The 23927-nt window shown below is 38.9% G+C and overlaps 1 protein-coding gene across 1 annotated transcript; it reads left to right on the forward strand.

The window, feature by feature from the left end:
- The first annotated feature begins 541 nt into the window (after nucleotides 1-541).
- LOC139687573 (uncharacterized) lies at nucleotides 542-11599 on the forward strand. The gene is made up of 4 exons (XM_071584788.1): nucleotides 542-760; nucleotides 4005-4090; nucleotides 4133-4324; nucleotides 11485-11599. The coding sequence occupies exons 1-4, from the start codon at nucleotides 542-544 to the stop codon at nucleotides 11597-11599; spliced, it is 612 nt and encodes a 203-aa protein (XP_071440889.1).
- The last annotated feature ends 12328 nt before the right edge of the window (nucleotides 11600-23927 follow it).

The raw sequence follows: 23927 nt of genomic DNA on the forward strand, positions 1-23927 counted from the left end.
CCAGGACTTAAGTCCATTCCTTTCGACCTATCTGAAATTGGTGACTCTATCAGGAGAACTTATCATTTCTTCCGTCAGCACAGCTCTCATCAGAGCGCACAATCCATTACACCGCGTCAAGGTTTTAGTCTCCGGAAAGGGATATAGGGAGAGGGAAATAAGAAGAAAAGTTCAAGAAGTAAAACAGGCAATAGGGGTTAGAAATTACCAACTTCTCACAGGTAATGGATATGTTATAATGTTGTGTGGGGAAAAAATGCTTTGAAATGTAGAAGTAGGGAAGGTTTTGCAAGTCAAGATAAATGACTCAAACTCCATTTTCTGTGGAAAGGGGAATGGACAGCACCTTAAAACTTTAAGTAGCCCATTTTACTAATGCTCATTTCTAGCTTTTTCAATTTAAAACTTTTCCGAGAAATTCTATAACCGCTATATAATACTATATAATAATATTTATTTACTCCGTATTAACCCAGAAATTTTTCTTCCAGCGATCCAGGTAAATCGCAGACCCGCGTAACCCTCTTAGTCGGCGGCGGCAATGGTGGCGCTTGAGCGAGCCTTCCTGGCCCTGGCGGCCTTAGCGTGCCTCGCGGTACTCTGCGCGGAAGCCAACCCTATGCCATCCACCGTGAGGGTGGGAACAGGAGAGTCGAACTCGGTGCTGCCGGACGGGAGGCTGGCCGTCAGAGGCTCTCCCCGCTCCCTTCTAATCGAAATCGCCCGGGAGCTGATCACCCGCACCACTGGGGACACCCAGGTGGGCGCCACGGGAAGCACCATCACGCTCCTACCGAGTCTTACGATTTGATTGCACTATTATACTGTTCGGGAACGTCGCCCCATATTAGAGAAAAAGTTAGAATATTAATATTTACCGATGAGGTACTGAATGCTTATGCGTTTATATATACGTACGTATTTTTACGTGAAATTCACACAGGGCAGAGAGACCAGATCCTTTCCGTAATGGTTTCCCAGGAAGATCTGGTACCCGAAAAATTACATGGTGGGTGGTGCTGCAGGTGCCCAGAGTGCCTTGCCCAGGAATCGAACCCGGGACCCTCCGGTCAGTAGTCCAACGCTCTACCCCCTGGACTACCGCGACCCACTATATATATATATATATATATATATATATATATATATATATATAGTGGGTCGCGGTTTTTTGATGGTCGAGCCATATACTAAATGAGATGGCCATTAGCTTACCAGCCGTTTCACCTGACGAGATTCATGCCGTTGAATTGGAATTTCGTATATTTTTTCTAAAGTCAATGATCCGTTTGACTTTTGGATATCTCATGCCCATTTAATAAACGTATGCTAAATTTTTTCAAGTGATCATTCTGATACAAGTCACAAACCTAGAAAAAAAATAGCACTATCGTATGAACCCAAAGATTTGGACAACTTCCATTTCCTGTCGCTCCGGACTACTTGCCAATACTATATATCCGCCTCCTGAGGCTAACATCTTCATGCAGAAAACTGCGTAGTAGATGCAATTACGGCCTCTAGGTACCAGTTCTGCTTTTGAATTCGTAAACTTCGCAGAGATGTTGGATATTCCATCTTCATAACAACTGTATAATGCACCAGGATATTCAGGAATAAAAAATGTTTTTAATTGCCATACAACAAAGAAGGATCTCGAAGTTAGAATTTGAAAATATCCAAGCAAGGATGTAGACGATAAAAGAGGGAAGTGGCACTTAAAGCCAAGGTCTACATTTAGTTTAAGGTTACATGAAATTTTGGCTGCGGTAGTTATCAGTTTCGCTGATCACGGTCGAGGACCGACCCGACGCATCTTCAAATGCGCATCTTTGAAGTTTGAGGTGGCATTGCCCGATTTAGCGTCGGTGGTACGACTACATATTGTAGAGTATTCCAGGAATTCTGGGCCACGTGCAGGTTCTCGTGCGCATCCACACTACCGCAGAGCCTGTGTTAAATGCCATCAGTACCAAGTAACTTCAATTTAGAAGCGCTCGCGTGCGTTCTCCTAATAATTTACGGTCATGTTTCAATACTTGCAATTTCACTGAATGTAATTAAAAAAAGTTTCAAATCTAGTTTAGGTCAGAGGACTTCACTGTGGAGTTTAACGCCTTTTATTTGGGTAGGGAGTGTGTGAGAAAATCGTGGTGTAAACGGGATGCAAAGATGGCAAATGCATGTACTTCCGAGCAAAAGTAAACACTATTTTAGCGAAGCGAGAACAAGCTTCGAAATTTAAAAACCCCCCGCTCTGCTTGAGCAGCCAACTTAGGTATCACTCTTAACCATGGAGGGGGGAGGAGCGGGCGACGTACGAAACAGTCGCTAGAATCAAATGCTATTTACTAGTGGGCGTTGTTAGTGGATGTGATAGTGATGGGAGAGGTGGATAATTTGGTAGAGGGAGGATGTTCAGGGAGTGGCGAAAGGGTTGAGAGGAACCCGGCGTTGGCATTAGCTTACTCTTTCCGAAAAGCGCCAAGGGGTGACATATGTTAACATCCCATTCGACGTACGACGTATTCCACTTGATATACTCTCCGCACAGCATCCCAATTAGGGGATCGGGTTATCTCTTAAAAATTCTGCCAAATCCGGGATTCGAATCCGGCCACTTTGAGTCGGAAGGTAGTACTCTTCAGCACTCGCGTCAACCCGTTCCCTGTTTTTTGTACCAGCCAACTTCAATATTTCATTGTTTTATTTGAATTATGTTAGTTAATAATTAAATTATGTATGCACTTCATGGTATATTGCAGTCGTATATTTTATTTATGCAGCCGCAATACTTGAGTTTGTTTCAGTTATTATACATTTTTCTGTTTTTGAAATTTTCCAGAACTAATAAATATTATTATTTATATTGATTCAAAGCTGGAATCGAGATATTCAATGTTAGTTGAATACCAATTGAATGAATTCAGCGTAATTCTTCATTCGAATTCATTTCATCCAATTAACCTGTCTATGATTTTAGAGTTTGTGTGTAAAGCATTATCACCAATGGCATATTAGCAGCTGCGAGCACATGTAAATTACGAGAGGAAGAAGAAAACACGACGCGTGGAATGTAGTTGAATTTCAACTGTCAGTGTAATAGGGTGCAAGTGATATCTCGTACAGGTATACGACTTTTAAGAGATTCCATTAAAAAATCTCATCCCCTACCAGGGCAAAACCTGAAACGACCCTACTTGAAATATTTTGACTATTTTAGGAAGACCAATGTTTGAGTTTTTGAAAATATTCATACCCAAATTTAAAAAAAAAATTAAAAATATAGTTTATAAATTTCAGTCAAGAATATCATCCCCGAAAAAAATCTTCGATGTGTGATAATAGGGAGTACATATGTGGTGCACCATAGGGAAACGAATGTTTGTTCAAGGTAGCAAAAACGTCAGTTAATAAAATTATTCCACTCCCCACATTATTGCATGGAAGTAAAACTTTAATAAAAGTCAGAATAAGAAGCGAAAATTCTGACTAAAGGCGTATTTTAGGGATTTTCGTGGTAAGGGTAGAAAGAATAGTACTTGGGTGGATTGGTATGTTGATAAAGAGTATGAAATAAGTCTGCGACCCATTGATTTGGTCACGTTAAGAGAGCAAGGGTGAGAGTCGAGTCACCGAGGGAGTACAAAGAAGAATCGAGAGAACGGCTTGAGAGAGAGACGGAGAGGAAAGGGAAGATATAGAGAAAGTAATGGGTGAATGTGGTCGAAGCGATCTCTTAGCGAAGAATATTAAGTAATAATAAGTATCAAGAACGGAATATCTTTGAACATGAAGCAAAGTACTCGTAGGTTTGACTGTGGCAGAGGTGGAGGAAGTTGAGCTGTATTGGATGGGGAGCGAATGAAATTAGCGTAAGGGCGTAATTATCCTATCGTAGTCCGACGCAAGCAGCCAAAGCCATGGAAGGGAATGGTGCGGGGGTTAGGGGGACTCGCGGAAGGGAACCAGCGCCGTTGATCGCCGGCGAATGTCCTTTGCAGGTGCTGAGCCTAAATGCGACGAACCTCGTGATCCTGCTGGTGCTCAAGGCCCTCCTGCTCGGGGCGGCCCTCTTCTCGTACGGTTCGTGGCGGCGCAGCGACGACGAGGGCTTCGTGAAGTCCTTCAGGGCCCACGCGGGCCGGGGGGTGAGTGAGGCCGAGGTCCTGCTGGTTCTGTCCTACCTGATGGGCGGCACGGCGGGCAACGACGGTGGCGGATACGGGTGCATGCAGCGCGTGGCCTGCGAGGAGCCGGAGCAGGCCACGGACTACCTCTCCGCCTCCAGGGTCCTCCTCAAGGGCGCCAAGATGTTCCACAGGTGAGATCGCCGCATATAAGGGTCATTGTCTACATAGGGACCCGGGAGGTGACGGATCGAGTCTGAAGTAAACAATGGCGTCCCTCACAACTTTAAAAACTTTCAATGGCGACATTACACTCATCTGCTTTTTGGAAAAGAAATAAAGCTAATATCAAACTGAAATCATTTTATTTGTAATATCACAGGTCATAGAAACTCATTCAGTGATATAGTTCTCTCCTGCAGTAATGTAATTCATTTTTAATTTTCTTGTTCTTGCTGTTTATTTGGAAAAATGAACATTTAGAAATCACATGACATAATGGTGAATTTATTCAATCTAGATATTCTATTGAATTAGAAATAAACTGAGGCAAGAAACTAATAGGGTGAAAGAAGGATGGCAGAATGTGCAGTTTGAAGATATGGAGTTAACAGAGCAAGAGTAAATTAAGTGCACTGTGGAGGAAAATTAAAGCATTGTCTGTGTATAAGAGGTAACATTGATGGACATTATCATAGAAACAGAAGGAAAGTTATCAAGTAATCAACCTAGCAAAGATTCAAGAGAGATAGAAAAAATAGAGAGACTATTTGTTCAAGATAATAGGCAGTACACTTAAATACAGCAAGAGAGTATGAGGTAGATGAGGATAGCTTAGGCTTGGGCATACTTTATGGCAAGATAGGAAGGGAATTGAAATCAAAGTTTGGGAGGAACAACATTCCCATGATCTACTTAAAGTTTTAGGAAAATGAGAGAGGGAGAATTTCTTATGGAGACATTTGTAGCATTTATGAAGGAGGAATATGGCTGGAAAACTTAATCAGATCAGCTATAGTTCTCATTCCAAAAAAAAAAGTTTTTAAGCAGATAAAGTTCTGCTTAGGATCATCAATGAGGAAAGATAGAAGAGGGCTAATGATTATTCATGGGTCGATCAGTTTGATTTCAAGAATAGGAGAGGCACATATGTTGCCATGACAGTAATGGAGTTACTAACAAAGAAGGACATTGTGTACAACCAGAATGTATTAATTAGTTAATTAAGTAGATTTCAAGAAGCATACAATGGAGTAAATTGTGTAGAATTAAATACTGAGTTGCAGAAAATAGTAGTAGACTACAGAGACTTATCTACAACCTGAAAATGTTTCAGACTACTCAGGGGTCAGTGGAGGTTGGAGAGTCAGAATGAGCATTGCTAGGATGAAGGGTTAGATAGGGGTATCCATTATCAACAATATTTTTCAACATCTATGTGAAGGAACTGATTAAAAAAGCAATGGAAGATCTTAAGATTTAAACATAAATCAACGGGGATTTCCAACTCAGTTAGGTTTTTAGATGATCGAGTTTTGAGCTTTAGTTATCCAATCAGCCAAGGGATGACAATTGATACTGAATGCATTAGAAAATGTGTAATAGGTATGGGACAAGAATTAATGCAAACCAAATTAATTTTATGAGGTTTTCAAAAAAGAGGAAGACCTAGTTAACACTATAGTAGGAGGTTATAACTTAGAGCAGGTGGAAGATTTGACCTACCTGGAATGTGTTTTGGACCAAATTGGTCAAAGTAATTGACATATTAAGAAAAATTGCATTCAGCAGTGATTTGATGAGGATATAATGAGGTATTGCCAGTCATTACTTCATCCTACATTCTGACATTCATATTAATTTTTTGGAACCCAGATAATTGATAGTTTCTGAGATGGTGCACCAATGAATTTTAATTACATTAATATATACAACCACTAATTTATTGCAAAAGTTGTCACCATGTGTACAGAATGACTAGTCTTAATTGTGCTTTTTCACTCCAATCCATCAAAGATAAAGTATCCATGAATTCAATACTTCCCCTTAGATTAATTTACCAGTCAAAGTAGATTTTTGGTGGATCAAATATTCTGCTACATTTGTAAATACCACCTAGCAAGACAATAAATAAACACTCTTAAATCTGCCCAAACTAAGCATCAAATCCATATGCTTCCTGCCTCTCTTTCTTCTCTACAACATGACATTGTCTTTCCTGCCTCTAATTCATCTACCCAATATTTTACCCTGATATTCAATATTCTACCATGATATTCAACACTCCATTGAGACTAAACATGGCCTGACCCATGTTTCCTGCATTCTTTGAATTTCACTCATAAACTCTCCTCCCACATCACTAGAACTTAATTTCTCAATTTTCCCATCTATTCCACTCATCCACCCTCCTCCATTGCAACTTCTGAAAAGGGTCCAATCTTTGCTTATCCTCTTACCTCAGCAACCAAGTTTCCAGTTCATACAATCCAACTTCATGAGGAAATACTAGCAGCATATGAGGCCTGACTAGCAAAATATAACATTTTTCTTTGACCTATTCATCAATTTTCCCCAGCACTCTTCTAATTAATTCTAATTTTTTTTACCTTGTCCACACACTTCCTGTATATGTTTCACCCAGAAGAGGTTGTGAGGAAGGGTAATCCCTAAGTTTTCAATCGAGTCTACACTTTATATTAGCTAGCTATTGGGGTAAGCAATTTCTTTTAGCAATTCTATTAGGGCAAGGAAAATAATATCTTACTGGCAGTATTATGAAAGGATACTGATGATAAAGTTAAAGGATACAGTGATAGTACAGGCGCATATGCCGACGTCCAGCCATTGAAATGAGGAAAAAGAGGAATTATTCCAACAACTGGAAGAGGTTTTAGGAACGGTAAAAGGGAAGGAAAAACTCGTGGTGATGGGAGATTGGGACGCTGTGGTCTGCGAGGGGCGAGAAGAAAGTAGCGTGGGACACTTCGGATTGGGAAAACGAAACGCCGTGGGAAACTGATAGAATTCTGCAACGAGAAAAACATGGTAGTGGAAAATACCATCTTCGATCAACATTCTAGAAGAAAATATAAATAGAAGATGCCTGGAGACAAAGCACAATACCAAATTGACCACATCCTTGTCAGGAAGAGATAGAAGACCCAAGTTAAGAAGAGTAAGATCTACCCCGGCGCAGATATATATAGCGATCACAACCTGGTGATCATGGGCAGCAGACTACGATACAAGAAGAGAAGAAAGAGACACAACAACCCAGATGGAAACCAAGATATGGAAGAAAAGCACGCAAGAGAAAAATTCACCGCGGCCATCGAAAGAGAAATAGTAAGAAATAATGAAAATATCAGCACTGACAGTCGATGGAAAGAAATGAAGAATATAATTACCAAAGCGGCAGATGAGTACCTTGTGAGTTAGTCGGAAATATCTCAGAAGCCATGGATAACAGTTCAAATAAGGGGCCTCATAGACCAAAGAAAGAAATACGAATATTCCAAGAAATGCGAGTGAGGAAGACCTCTATAAACAGTTGCGGAACCAGGTCGTACGAGAGTACAAGAAGGCAAATGAAGAATGGATAGAAGGGAATCAATGACAGTATGAAAAAGGGAAACAGCGAGATGGCTTATAAACTAGGGAAGAGGCGATTCGGGGAAAGAAAAACAGAAGCGCAAAACATCCGAGCCGCTAATGGAAAAATACAAATAGAAGAAGACGACATCGGAAATAGATGGAAGGAATAAATAGAAAAGCTCTATCGAGCTACCAAACCACTAGAAGATGGCTTAATTAGAGATGAATACATGATAGGTAAAGACGATCGGGGTCAGAGGATATTAAGAAGCGTATTCGAGAGAGCCGTGGCAGACCTGAGAAACAACAAGGCACCAGGAGTTGACAAAATAAACGGAGAAATAATCAAGGCACTCGGGGTCAAAGCGAAGGCGATTCCTCTTTGGAATAATCAAAGATTGTTAGGACAGCGGAAAGATACCAAAAGACTTCGAGAAAAGTATAATGATTGCAATACCGGAGAAGCCGAGAGGAGATGAATGCGAAGAACACAGAACATTGAGCCTGGTGACTCAAGCATCAGGAATCCTTCCTCGGATGACCAGCCGAATAATAGAAGGGAGGATAGAAGGAAACTTCTCAAAAAACTAACTTGGATTCAGGAAAAACCGAGGAGCGAGAGAGGCAATTCTCAGCTTGAGAGTCCTGGCCTAAAACATTATACATGTAAAAAAAGCTATTTTATGTGGCATTCGTGGACTTAGAAAAGGCCTTTGTAAACGTCGAATGTAACATGATGTTCGAGATACTATAAGCGCTTGGATTGGACTACATTAGAATTATCCATAACCTCTACAAGAATCAGGTTACAACAATGCAAACGAAAAATGGAAGAAAAATAGAAGCCAAAATAAACAATGATGCAACCTCTCGCCAGCAATATTCAACGTATACCTGGAGGAGGCGATAAAAAAATACAAGAATTGGGTATCAGAGGAGTCAAGGTAAATGGAGAAGAAATCAACATGATCCGGATTGCAGATGCCATCGCAGTAGTGGCACGGTAAACGCAAGAAGACCTGCAAGCAACTCTAAGTGCTATGGACCTAGTACTGCGGGAATATAATATGAACATCAACAAGAAGAAAACAATATCCTTTTGTGCGGGAGGGAGAAGCTGAATGCAGATATCACAACTCAAGGGGTGAAACTACAGCAAGTGGAAACCTTCATCTATCTGGGCAGCAGCAGCATAACATGAGATGGAAGTTCGACCGACATCAAGCGAAGAATAGCCCAAGATAAAAACGCATTCATGAAGAAGGGGCAAATACTATGTTCTAAGAACATAAGATTGCAAACGAGGAAGCAGGTCGTCAAAACGTTCGTGTGGAGCATGGCACTCTACGGATCGGCTACATGGAATATTGGAAAAGTTGGCCAACAAAGAATAGCAGCCTTTGGAACGTGGTGCTGGAGGAGAATGCTGAAGATTAAATAGATAGACAAAGTAAGCAGCAACGAAGCATATAGAAGAGGACACGACCATATGAAGAACTCTACAGCAATGAAGAGGTAGATGGATTGAACACGCATTGAGGCACAATGAAATGATTAGGAATATACTAAAATAAGGAAAAGAAGAAGGGAAGATTCCACAAGGAAGGCCAAGGGATGAGTACATACATAGGGCCTTGAGGGAAATGACATTAAATACATAGAGTAGAATGGTGGGTTTTAGTACGCCAATCCTGTGATTGAAATACTGATACTGATGACACTTTCTATTTTGGCATTCCTGATACAGTCGGAATTTGAGAGGTAACTGCTCCTTTTCCAAAAATTAATCACTATGTACTTATTTAAGTGGAGTTATGACTGCCAAGTGTCACACTCACATTGTATAGCATTAAGGTCATCTGCTAAAGCTGCTCTGTCCTCAGGATCACAGATACCATGGTAAACCACTGCATCATTGGCAAATAAATGTATCTTGCAAATGACTACGGAGTCAATGTCATTAATGTAAGTAGGAATGAAAGAGGTCTGATATCACTTCCTTGGGGAACACCTGGAATCACTTTCACTGTATTAAAGCCAGTACAATCTATGACTAATCTTTGTATGAGACCATTCAAAAACTTTGAAAGCTAAAAAACTAGGTGCAGCCTTGAATATTGAAACAAAGTGGATCATTATTTCCACTCGCTCACAACTTTCATTGAGTCTAGAGTCATTACAGAGAGGCCACAGTGCACTTAAAATTCATTTGATTTTTTCCTAAAAAATGACCATGTAATAGCTCTGAGTAAGCCATAAAATCTGAGATTTTTTTGCATTGTTTGCCATTGAGATTTTCAGCAACTCAATATTTAAGTTTGACTTTATTTTAAATTTTCCAGCTAATGTTTTCAATTATTTAAATTTATAACTTAATACAAAAGTTTAATCTTTTGATCTATAAAATCATTGATGACATCACTTTGATTCTTTTGCTTTTGCATGCATAATTACCAAATGCCAATGAGTACTGATGAACAGATTTGGAAGATTGTTAATATTCTCCTTGGAGACACTATTGTCACCTGTATATTTATATTCATGTACATTGCTAAATTTATTACCCCAATTCTGTTTGGTGGAGTATCTGCATAGTGGGTGAGGGTTCAGTCATTAACTCCGACAAATATTGATCTGATTGGGAAAATATTTGACAAATTTTTACCAGACAATCAGTTTACTTGCTTTTTCTAAGAGGCTAAGATTTAGAATATTTGTGTGTATGGGTGGGTGTAGGCTTGTGGATGGACCAGTAGGCTATTGACCAGATAGCCCTGGTTCTATTCCCTGGGATGCCTCATGGTGCCCTCTCCTTCACCCAAGCTGTGAGATTTCCAAGTTCCAGAACTTTCTGGGAAACCACAGATGGCATGCTAAGAATAGGGAACAAGACCCCATACTCTGATATGTAAATTTCATGTTATGCATGGGGCTTCATATCAGGTGAGCCCTAACATTGGATTTAAAAACAGCCTTAGGTTCAATTACGTACATTGGTTAGGTTTGTGACATGCATGGACAGGAGATTTTACTAAGAAGAATATTCATTAAATTTTCCCATAGCCAGAAATAAAAATAGCTGACCTCAGGCTAGAGTCCCTGATCCCTTGTCATTAAATTATTAATTCCAAGTTGGATACTTACTTAAAATACAACTTATTTTCCCAGTATCATGGTAACAGCAAAAATTATAAAACTTAAAAAAAATGACGCCTTTAATAGGAAAACTGGCTGTTACAGAGGTAGCTTGACAGGAAAGGAAGAATGTAATGAGAGGAGTGTGATGGGAAGATAAAAGGAGGACTTTTAGGGGAAAAGGAGAGTATAGGGGTGAAGAAAGGAGGAATGGGAAGGAAGAGAGGCAGAATAGCAGGGAGGAAAAGAAAAAGTGGGGAATAGAGGAGGCATTAGGAAGATAAAATGAGGTATCGGGGAAGAAGAAAGTAATGGGGGGAAAAGAGAAGGATTTGTGGGAATAGGGGAGAAATAGGGGGCAAGAAGCTGGGAACTAAAGGATATAGTCGGGACTGGGAGGGATTAAAAGTAGGAGTAAGGGAGGATTAAAAGTAGAAGAAGGAGGTTGAAGAGAGGGGAACAATTAACAAAGATTTAAATAATTTGTTAGGAAAATTTTTGATCAGCCTTTTGGAGAAAATTGTCAGAAACTAAATGGAAGAGTATGGAAATTGTTCATAAACGTAATACGGGCAAGTGATATGATGTACAACTGAAATGACAAATGCCTCTTTCTTTCCAGAATAATCCCATTCAACCCAAAGTATGAGCATATAGTCTATGAGCTTCAGGAAGCAGTTGACCATGGGCAGAAAGGGCAGGAATGTTCTGCAAAATACAGATGCTCTCAAGATTGAATGATATCATCTGTAAGCCAAGAAAGGGATTTCTCCTTCGAGAGAGAACATTTTGAGACCTTGTATTCCAATCAATATAAATGTGATTAAAATCTAACCTGCCAAGTGCAGAGAAGCCATGCAAACTTACAGCATAATTTTCTGATCCAATTAGTGCCATGCACCAGAAATTGTCAGAAATTTGTAATGATATTTAATAAATTTCAAGGTGAATTCCATGATTGAAGTTTACCAAAGAATCCCTTTTTTTGTGTGATCTATTTTTACATTCAAAAAGATTTAACTCTTTTATTATACCTTCAAAAAAATAATAAAATAATTTTTTTGAAAAGGGCCATCCATACACTGCATAAATGAGGGAAGTGAATCATGGCAACTGTTACTGGAAGTCCCATTAGAGGTTATCCTCTAATATTCACTCTTAAAAAATTCTACTTGCATATTTGTAACTTTTTTATGATTCTCACTGACTATGATTCTGTGTTCAAATTGAAATTCATTGCCAGCCAAAGAAGTGGATGAAAAGTTGCACAGTCTAACTATTGTTTTCTTTTACATTTTCTTAAGCTGCGTGATTGGTGGCTTATTGATTAATAAATGGATTAGGAAATAGTGGTTACATTTCAGTTCAATAGAAACAACCAGTTCAAAAATAAAGTTAACAATGATTTATGAGGATTTTGAATTATAGAGAGATTACTTGCATGCATTCCAATTAGATATTGAGTGGCCACCTTTACTGCCAAAAATACAAAACAAATGTGAGAATAATGCAGAAGAGGGGGCAGGGATGGGTTCAGCCATTATAGCCCTTAATTCCACGGTGAAAGAAAAATGTTGGATATTAATAGTTTCTCACCAAATGGTAAACGTCTGTAATGGAGATAGCTTAAATGATATTGATGAGGAGCAATGGAGTTGTTAATTATGCAATGTAACATAAATTTTAGTCTAATATATGTTGGAGGTCAGGGAATAAAAACTGGAGAATATAAATGTTCCTTTTTCTTTTTAGGCCAGGGTACGTAACTTTCAAAATATGTATGAACATAGTAAATTCTAAAATATTTCCCTGCTATCTACTTGAAACTCAAGCTGTAGAGAGATTATGCTTTTAAATAATTAGACTATTAATATTTAATTTGAACTAAGATGAAAATAAACTCAATGGTCAGGTTATTGGAAAACTAATTTTCAAATATGTACCTCTAACAACGTCAACAATAATCAATCCCAATTATGAGCATATTCACATGACTGTTGTAAAAAAATAGTGCACACCCTAGTATTTTAGGTATATTTTTTTTACTTGGAAGTAGTTAATAATACTTGGGACTTTGGATTAAAAATAATTTAACCATATTATATGCACAAAATCATCTCTCAATAAGTGGTATCACTGAAGTGTTGTGTATTATTGTAATAACCACAGAGTACGGTTTTTATTAATAAAATGTAATCATTATTGATCTTTTTATATTATTTAAAAGGTTACAGATAATTCTTAGTATATAAAACAAGTTCGACAATGTTGATCTAGATGTATGGAATGGCACAAACGATGATGCTCATCATGATGTATTTGGATTTATTCTAATACATCCAGGGTAGAAAAATGATAAACATTGCAATTTTACTTAAAATTAATTAAGGTAGGGAGTGTTAAATGTCCAAGTAGTGATTCAAAATAGCATGCAGTATTCTTATGGTTGCTATATAAAGTTAAATGCGTATTGGCATTACTTTTCATACCACCATAGGACTTGAACCTGACCCCTGTTGGTTTTGTATCCAACCTTTTTCATTAGATCCTTAAACTGTGCCATTGGTGGTACATTCATCCAGGCGCCTATATCTTACTTCAGTTCCACATTTACCTCTTCGGTTTCCACAATAATTGGGTTTATTAAGGCAACACACTCCAATGGAGTTAACATGCAAACTGAGGGAGTAGCAGGAGCATGATGACACAGCTGATTATGAGTCAGGCTCAAAGCTGGGCAGTCACGTTTGGCACAATTTTTTTGGCACCTGTTGCATTAAAATATTCTCACTCCTCCTTTTCCATTCAATCTTCTAGTATCTTTCTTGTCCCCTCATTGATGGTTGTTCAGCCTTTCCTCCTCTGCGCAAAAGCAACACTCAAATTTTCTCCTTCGAGACCAGTTTTTGTATCTCTTATCTACTTCACTTACCTCCTGCTCTGTTTCTCTGACCTTCACTGGGCTGCAGCCTTCCAAAGAAAAAGATCTTCCATTCTCAGCAGAGCTTCGTGTACCACCTAATCCCTTTCTTCACATACGATCCTATCACACAGCACTGAGTCGTGAGGCTTGGAACATGAAAAGCTTGAAAAGCATGAAAAGCCACAGGTTACTGCAAGCCTCCTGCAACCAGGTTGGAAGTGTTCAAATCTCTCACCTTTCTCTTGTGCTCTCTGGTTAAATACAAAGCGTTCAAAAGTTTTTCAGAATATCCTGTGAAAATAAGCATAATATAGAAAAGCCTGGAATAGTCTTGTAGGGTGATGCTTCTCTTTTTGGATGTCATGAAACTGCATGTTTAGCCTGCCGGACAATATCTTTTTGATAAATATGATTGACAGTAAGTAATTGAATTGGATGGTAATAGAATTTTTGGACAAATTTCTATTTGCAAGTTCTACTCCACAGTAATTTTTATTGCAGCAATTAGTCCACTAAATTAAGTAAAGAGAAAGTTATCAGTTGGTGTAAAGTGTACTCTACTTTACCCACACCAAAAACTGTATTTAGATTAGGATCACAATGCATATAATTTCACAATTCTCCCAAGTAAGAACTTCTGAAAGGTGGAGCCTGAAAAGTACAGACCATAAGGTAAAGGAGATACTTTCCTGTAATTAGAACTCATCTTGCAACCTATTTCCTTTGAAAACAAAGAGGGCACCATTTGAAAACAACACTCAGGATGCCTGCAACCCTTAATTGTGTTCATTTATTACTCAAGCACATGACCATCATCATTGGGCAATTGCTTAAGGTTTCCTGTCAAATATAACTCTAAATCATAATCATTGTAACACTGTTTGGCAGGTCATCTTATGGTGCACGCAATGTACTACTGGTAGAGCATCATTCCAGTGACAGCATCAACACATTGTTTCCCCAAAAAAACGCTGGGAATAATGAAAAATCAGGTAATACAAAGGGTTTATAACAGAGTTATCAGCTCTAAAAATGAATTAACAAGATTGTATTAGTGGCAGAGGCATACTAGATCAATGGAAAGCAGTTGCTCTTTCCCCAAAATACCAATGTACAACCGCAGGTACATCACCAAGAACTTCTGACTGTAAATGCTAATTTTGAGGGAGGGTTAGACAACTATACTAAGTTAGGGAGATTGCCTGTTCTGTTAAACCTTGCCTTTTTACACAAAGAACCCAAAAGCTTTAGTTGGGAACATTTATGAATCAGAAACAAGGCATCAATATGTTCTTTACAACCCACAAGGTCTACTGTGTTTGTCTGCATTCATATACTAGTAATCCACCAAACTCTCCTACATTCCCATTCATAACATACTCTCACTAGAATCTCATCCTCTCCTGCTCTACAGCTCCTCTCCCACATTGTAATGATTGTCAAGTAGTATACCATTTAAGGAAGGTTTTGGGTGGACACAGACTAGCCACCAAGAAATTTCTTAGCCTCTCCCAAGAAAAAACAACCTCTTACTACAAAAACCTCTTTTTTTTCTCTTTAAAAATTCTCATAATTATTTCCCCCATCATAATGTCCAACATGTGCCAATCCTTTTCCTAGCACTCCCTGGCTTGCCTAACATACTCCTCCGCATCACATTCCTCAACATTTCATCCCATATTAAAATCGTCTGCATCTTCTTTTCCTTCTCCTTTGGGTTTCTCTCAACAATTCTCTCTCCTCCCCCACCATACCTAGCACTTCCTCATTAATTTTCCTTCCTGCGAACTTCACCTTTTCCATCCTTCTCCAAACCTACATTTCAAAAGCCTCCAATCTACCCCCATCATCCTACTTCAACGACCATTTTTCCACACCATACAAAGCTACGCTCATTATCAAAGTTTTTTTTATAATCCTTTTTTTAATGCCTTACTCAATGTTCCGGACATCATTCCCTCCTCCTTGTGAAACCTCTTTTGCCAAATGCAATTCTTCTTATTATGACCCCACACTCTGGCCATCCTGGTCAAAAGCACTCCATAGGTAGGTAAACTGTTCACATAATAATGATTATAATATTTTAACAGTAAACTATGCCATCATCTTCATTGAAAACCTCAAAACCTTTGATTATTCAAATAAGTTCTCATTCCATACCAATCACACTGATTTTCTAAAATGTACTCAGTAATGACTTTGGCTGACTGGCAAACTAAAGCTTGTTCATCTGCAGTGCTGACTGTATGTATTATTCACTTACTTTCATTCCTATGTCCAGTTCTTCCCATGCCACTTCGACTATTTCCTCACATACTGTATATGTATGTTGAAAAGCACCAGTGATAATGGACACCATTGTTCCTAACCCTACCCATTCAGACTCTCTGTTCCCCACTCACACCTGAGCAGTCTTAGACATGTACAGGTGGCAGATAAGTCTCCCTCTCCCTCCAATCTACTCCTATTTTCTGCAGTACATTCATTGTTTTACCCCATTTACATTATCAAGCCCCTCCTTGGAATCTTCAAAACAAACTAATAAGTTGTATGTCCCTTTCTATCAGTAACCTCATTATAGCTATGGCATCATGCATACCTCTCCCCTTCCTGACTGAAACTGATCATCCCCTGAGTGAGCATTATTGCCCTTCTCTCCATCCTCTTATTCATATTACTGAATACCATTTCAGCTGAATGAGAAATCAAATTTGCTGTTCTTTGGCACTCACATACTTTCCCTTTCTTTTTTGGGATGGAAGGGGAGACATCTTACAAAATCTTCCACTCTTATTCATTAGACCATAAAAACTCATCTTCCCATGTTTTCCAAAACCCTTATGTAGTTCTGTTCCAGGGGAATTATCAACCCCCACAACCTTTTAGATTATGTTTTCTTTAATACCCCCTCTATCTCACAAATAAGTATGCACAAACCTAACCTATCCTCATCTACGTCTTATTCTCTCTCTGTATTAAATTTGATAGACTAATATCTTCACCATAAGGATCCTATCACTGGTCTTTCATGTCTCTTGAATCTTTCTTTCTTCAATTAATAACTTCTAAGATGCATGTTAAATAGTGTGAATGGATATTTCCTCCTTTCTTTCTGACAATGCTTACACCACCAATTCATCTTTCCAGTGTAAAATTTCCATATCCTTGCACTCTATCCTCGACCACATTTCTTTTGCCCAACTAGTCTCCTGTCTGTGTTCATTTTTTAACTCTTTTTGCCTTATTCTGCCTAATTATTAGCATAGTTTTCTTTTCCTTCTTCTCTTGTCTATCTTTCTACTTATCTATTTTTTAATCCATAGTTTCAATGTCCTGTTTCTAATTACCGTTCACAAAGTTTTGTTCAGGGCTTTCAACATCACTTTTCTGGTATGTTACCACCTCTCCTCTATTATACCCACCTCCTGGTCCTCACTCTTTAATTTTTCCTCTGCGGTTCTCCTTCCCTTTCATCCCAGTTAATTCTTCTACTCTCAATTCCTCATCCCCCTTCCTTGTTTCATCCCTTTAAATCTTATGTTACACTTCATTATTACTTAATTAATATGTGAATCCTCATCCACTCCCAAGAAGCAGTGCAAATCAAACATGAAGTTCCAAAACCTTGGCCTTATCAAACTATAGTTTATTTCTGCATCCCCATGCTTTTCCTACATATACCTGTGGATGTTAAGCTGTTTATTCCAATTGCTCATTATGGTTAAATCTAGCCTCCTATGGAATCGTGTCGCTTTCTTCCCACTATTATGTATTATTTTGAAACCATAGTCCACCCACCCACTCCCATCTCTCCCTTTGCCCACCACTATGTTCCAATCTCCCGTTGTTGACAAAGAATTATTTTCCTTATCTCATTTCCTCTAATTTATTGTATACCCTGTATATTTCTTACTCCTTAGGACTAATTGTTGACATGCAGACTCTAATGATGATTTAGTTTATTGGCCCAACTTTTACATCCACTGATAATAGTCTATCACTCTCCATCTCCATATTTGGTATGCTTCTTCCTACGTTTGTTTTCAATATTATTGCAACCCCAAACTGACTCTCTTCCCCTCCACTGTATATCACTCTATAAAAACCACTCCAGTAATCCTTGCTTTCATTCCTGCCACATAAGTCAATGTATACATTTTTTGTATATGCATCCCTTCACCTCGTAATATGCACACTAATATATGCTTTTTGTATGGAAATAAACTAACCATCTAACTTTACACCTGAAATGTTTTTGCAGGGATGTTGGAATGAAAAATGTACCATAAAAAAACCATAAACACAGTAATCAACCCGAAGGTCGGTGTGGTAGGTGATGGTAGAGTTTACCCAGTACTAAGCCCGACGGCATGTGAAATTCACACATCAGGGTAGGGGGGCCAGTTCCTTTCCTTGTGCCGGTTATGGTTTCCCAGGAAGACCTGGTACCCGAAAAATCACATAGCTTGGGTGGAGCTGCAGGTGCACAGAGTGCCTTGCCCGGGAATTGAACCTGGGCCCCTCTGGTCAGCAGTCCAACGCTCTACCCACTGGACTACGGCGACCCACAAAAAATCAAACAAACCACACATCAACCAAAAAAATATGGCCTCATACTATCAAATAACTACTAACGCATACTAATTAATCATCATCCAATCTCTCTGTTAGCTAAATTTTATTACAGAGTAAAGAAAACTATAGAAGGCTCCATCTCATACTCTACTGAGGAGATGCTTTTCTTCATCTTTGATTTATGATTTAACATTTGTACCAATAAAATTGATCTTTTAGTAATCCTCTTTATATATAATTATCAATGGACTCATAAACATACACATTTTTGTACCTGCAAAGTGGAGTGTTTTTGGGCCGCCATCAACAAGATAGAGGTGATTTGACCTTGCATCCAGTGACTGTTTCCTCTTATTGTACTTGAAACAGTGATTTGTCAATTGGTTCAATTCCTAAGTGGTAAAATTCTATCCAGAGGAATTAAAAAATCTGGTGTAGCAATATGACAAGTGTAGCAGTAAATGATGGTTGAATAAAAAAATGAAGTAGGTTTGTAAGGAACTAAAATCATCAAGACAAACTTTTCCCAACAAATATACTTTTCTGTGACCAAATGGAACTAACTTAAAAAATAAGCCTTTTACAATCAAGCAACTTTATTTTCCACACAGTATCTTTCATGGTAAAAACTACACATTAACTTGAGTGCACAATTAAATTTGCTTAAACCCCAGCAGAGCAACTGATGAGTAAATAAATAAAACATTTGAAGGAAGTAGCACTTAATCATTATAAATTGTGTCAGGAGTGTTCAGTGTAAATAGATTAATTATAGTGCAAAAAATACTCCATTTAACAGCAATGTCAAACAAATTATATTTGTTTCTATTCAATATCACTGAAAAGCAGAAAATCATGCATTTATAATATGTAGAATTTTAATTTTAATTCATAAAAAAAACAAGAAACACAGTTATCAACTCAAAGGTCGGTTTGGTAAGTGAGTGAGTTCACTTATTACTAAGCCCGACGGCGTGTGAAATTCACAGATCAGGGAATGGGGGCCAGTTTCTTTCCCTGTGCCCGTTATGGTTTACCAGGAAGATCTGGTACCCAAAAAATCACATAGCTTGGGTGGAGCGGCAGGTGCCCAGAGACTTTCCAACGCTCTACCCCTAGACTACAACAACCCACTTTTTCTTTTTAATACATATATTCCCATAATTTTCACCAATTGATTCTGACTGGGGTTGTTTTAAATAAGATGTATAGATGCACAAGATGCATGATAAGGGGCATAGGTGTGGCAAGAAGTTACAAGCAACTGCAGACTATCCCTTAATGTAAAGATGTTATTCATGAAGGTATACACAAGAAATACGAAGAGGCTATTAATGGTAAGATGGATAAAGGGATTGAAAATGAGGGTTAAATGTAGGTATTCCTTCAAAGGAGGTTTGTGAGAGCTGCAGAAGAAGCAATTCAGCAATAAACATGAAGAGAATTAGGAAATAATGGATCATGGAAAGGATGACTTGGAGGATTGAACGGAGAAGGAAATAAAAAAATTTATTTTATTTATTTATTTAACAACTTTTATTGGGGTGAATTTGAGCCTTAATAGTCCCTTCTTCCATCTAACTCCTATAAATACCTGGAGAAAAGTACATAAACTCAAGTCCTAGGTGGAGGATAGCCCACCTAGGCAGGAATCACACCAACAACTTCTGGGTTGGCAGACAAGGATGTTACTCTGCCACCAATGGGACTGGCAAAGAATGAGAGTAATTAGGAAGAAAAATTCATGGATGAATAAAGCCTTATCTTAGTCAGAAAGCCAATAGGACCAAGGAAATATGGTGGAAAGCTCTATGTGACAATATGGGGAAATTCCAATGACAGAGAAGAGTTGATGAGCTATATAATAATAATAAAAAGAAGAAGATAAGAATCGTCCTGAGGCAACAAAGGACAAGCTAGATGGGACATATGATCTAGGTAAGCCAAGAAAGTTATCAATGGAACTAAAATGGATTAAGGGAAGGAAGAAAGAATGCATAGAAATTCTTAATAATAAAAAAATTAGATATGTTATTTTAGATGTAGAGACTTTTTCCCAGGAATTCAATAGTAGATGGTGGGATGACAAATTGCTAAGTGCCATGAGGCAAATGAGAGAGAAGTGATAGATATTATCCCCACAGCTCTGCTGAAGAATATACAGGAAATTGGAAGAAAGGGATTGTTTGAATTATTCATTGAGGAAGGATTTAGGACTACACTTCATTGTGTCGGTTTAAAAAAAGAGTTAAATGGCAGTTTTTGGGGATCTTAGGTGCATAAATTTAATTCTACTTGCATGATTAATAACCATGAGAAAAATCAGTGGAAGACTGTGTAATAGGAGAAACAATTACATTTAGGAAGATAAATTTGGTTTTAGGAATTATTCAAAAAGGAGAGAGGGACATATAATACCATTGCAGCAATAAGAACATTGATGGAGAGGAATAAAGACGATAACCAGCATGCTTTTTGGTTATCCATGATTTCAAGGCACATTTGACAGAGTACAGTGGGTAAAGAATAATTAAGTGTTTCATATCATAGGACAGACCGGAGGGGTTGGTGAATTTTTGAAAACCTTTACTCATACATATACACCCAAGTATATTTACCCATGTATATTTATACATGTAGGTATCAAAAAAGTGTATTACAATAGTGTAGTAGAGGGAAAGTCCTTATTCTTACTATTACTGTTTGACAGGAGATTAAGAGCTGTTTGTTATTGATATCTTCCAATGATATTGGTAGAAGAATATAAACCTAAGATAACCAAAGTAATGAAAATTTTCAAGATATAAGAACATTAAAATGGACCTTAAACATGGAGGGAAAGTACTAGAGATATTGAGGCTCACATGTTTGGGCATATTTTGAAGGAAAAGGGGATGTGATTGTTAGTGTTTAGGGGGATTAGAAGGAGATTATAAGGATTGCACAAGAAAAAGAAGCAATTATAAAGAGAAGGAAACTGATGACAGGAAAGTCAAGTAAAGCCATAAAGCTTGATTGATAGCATTTTAATAGGAAACAAATTTTTGCATTGCTTGAAAACCTGTTTTTTGTATGAGGATGAGTGTACATTGAAGACTATTGATGTAAATAAGGTGAATATTCAAGAAAAGATATTGACTGGAGAGCTAGACTACTGGAAAAGTTGTAGCTAAGGGGGAAGAGATAGAAATTACTTGGTGAGACCCAAATCAGGCAGAGAAAGTGGGAGAAGGAAATATTGAGGAGCGGGATGTTGTTAAGGCATGATAAATGGGAAGAGAACAGGTTTTATTGATGGCATGCAGGAAATATGGAGAACCGATGGATGAAGCAATTCAAGGGCTATGTCAAGGGAGGGTCCCCATGACATATAATTATTATTAGGATCTGTCCATAACTTCCCTTAATAGGGTACACTGCATATGGTGATATGTATATGATCACTGAGGACTAGATTTTTCATTGAGGAAAGGAGTCAAAATAATTATGATGCAAAGAAAGAGGCTGCTTTTGATAATTTTGGGTAATGTAACACTTGTCAAAGCTTTGAAACTGTAAGGAAAGTTAAATCTTAGTGGAAAGATAAAAGTTGATTTTCACCTAGCGCCAACCAGGGTGTTTCCATTGATTACATTTTAATGACTGGGTGCATAGATATTTGACAAAAATGTTCTATTGCTATCAAATTTTGCATCTCAAGGCATTTGGTCCAAGGAGTGGATCAGTGTTTACATTGGTAGTGTAACAAAAGCGTGGGCCATGTCTCAATATGTGTCCCATTAAATGTCTCAATTCTCAAGAATAATCTGGGATTGTATTGTGCAGCTTGTAGTAAGGAAAATTTAGTTTCTTCAATTTGCTCAATACGGCATGCATGCAGTTGAGGCAATATTTAAGACTGCCCTTCAGACGATAAATCGACCGAGAAAAGCATCCATGTTGAAATTTCCTTACTAATTAGGTAGGTACCCAAGAAAAATACTTTTGGTGAAAACGGAAACAACTGATAACAACGTAGTACGTAGAGAAGGTACTATCATATATTTTTCCTAGCAAAACTGTAAGATCATATAGTTGTTATTATTCTGTGAATTCTACTTAGCTACAAAATTTTTTAAGCAATAATTAAGGTGATGTCTGACCATTCATTTCGTTACAATAAATTTTGCAAAATTCAAAGGAATACTTTCGTAACGATATACACCATCGAACATTTCAGTGCGAGAAAACTGAAACAGCAGGTCACCCACAGACATTGCTAAAATATAAAACTCAACACCAAAGATGACGTTGAAATTACTCTCCAGAATGTTACAGAGGATGAGATACATGCACATGAAGAGAGATTAGCGCAAACGCGATCGATATCAGCCAACAATATTATCACATTTCATGAAATGATGATCACCCTCACGATTCGAGGGCATGGGCAACTTTGGTTGTCACCCTCTTAGACGACGAATTCCACTCATACTTTTCCGTTCGAACAACCAACGCACTGATCGCAGCCTACTTTCTCATCGCGCAGCGTGGCGGTTGTGCTATCGTGCAAGAGATGGCAGGTGAGTTCTCATAATCTGACCTCTATATCGATCTGGGCCCCTCGGATGCGCAGAGGCGGCCCAGCGCCGAGCGGTGCTGCGCTCCTCCCCCTCCACCCTCCCCCCAAGCCCCCTCCCCGCACCCACCCCTCGCCCCCTCCCCTCCAGCCGCCGGCCCCACCTTCGACGACTGCGCCTCGCTCACCCACAACTGGTGACGGCCATCTCTGGAAGGGCTGTGTGCGTGTTCCTTCGCGAATAACGTCATTAAAAAAAGGAGGTATCTGCAGTTGCTTGCAGATATAGGTGTTTCTCCCATCACTGGTGTCCATTTCCAAAGGAAAAGAGTTAGTGAAGGATTGCTCGAGTCTCGTCAAGGAAGGGATCCCCCGCTTTCGAGATGTTCGGAATAGGGAGATTCTGGACCTTCTGCTGCGTGCTCGTCGTCTCCCGGGCTGGAGTATACAGTTTTGTCGAGGTAAGCCCGCACGTTGGAAGAGGGGCGGCGGACATTTCGGAAGCCATGCCCGTGCTAACCGAGGGAGGAGTGCAACCAACCCCTCTTTCCTCCCCTCGGGCTGTTTCAGAGGCGATGTCACTCCTACCCCCGTCGGAATAACGGCCCAAGTTGCTATGGTTTCGTTATTTAACACCGAGACAATTGTTTTAGATCGTCCCTACCAGTCGCAGATTCTGGCGGCGAGGCCTCCTTGCGATTGGGAGAACGTGGGTACTACATCTTGGTGTCCCCTGAATGGTTCATGCCAGGGGATTTCTTCGGCCGTAAATTCGTGAATTTGTCGCGGTTCTTCTTTGTGAAGATAAATCTTTTCTTTTCCGATTTTGCATATCTCATGCGCGTCCTTCAGCCATCTCGAGCTCTGGCCTCGTGTTCCTAAAGGTATTAAAAAAGACGGATATAGGCGTGTGACGCAACAACGATCGGCTGTCATTCAAACACCAAGCGTGGGTGTGTCAGCTGAACGAATAAATAAGTATATATGTGTTATATATATTTTTCCGGCA

This window comes from Hetaerina americana, unplaced genomic scaffold, assembly GCF_022747635.1.
Source record: "Hetaerina americana unplaced genomic scaffold, ioHetAmer1.1.p SCAF_2, whole genome shotgun sequence".
Classification (NCBI taxonomy): domain Eukaryota; kingdom Metazoa; phylum Arthropoda; class Insecta; order Odonata; family Calopterygidae; genus Hetaerina; species Hetaerina americana.

Excerpts from the sequence above, each read along its gene's own strand:
- LOC139687573 (XM_071584788.1), top strand. The coding sequence starts at position 542 with ATGGTGGCGCTTGAGCGAGCCTTCCTGGCCCTGGCGGCCTTAGCGTGC. Across the intron at positions 761-4,004 it reads GCACCACTGGGGACACCCAG|GTGCTGAGCCTAAATGCGAC; the intron begins GTGGGCGCCACG and ends TGTCCTTTGCAG. Across the intron at positions 4,325-11,484 it reads GGCGCCAAGATGTTCCACAG|AATAATCCCATTCAACCCAA; the intron begins GTGAGATCGCCG and ends CTTTCTTTCCAG.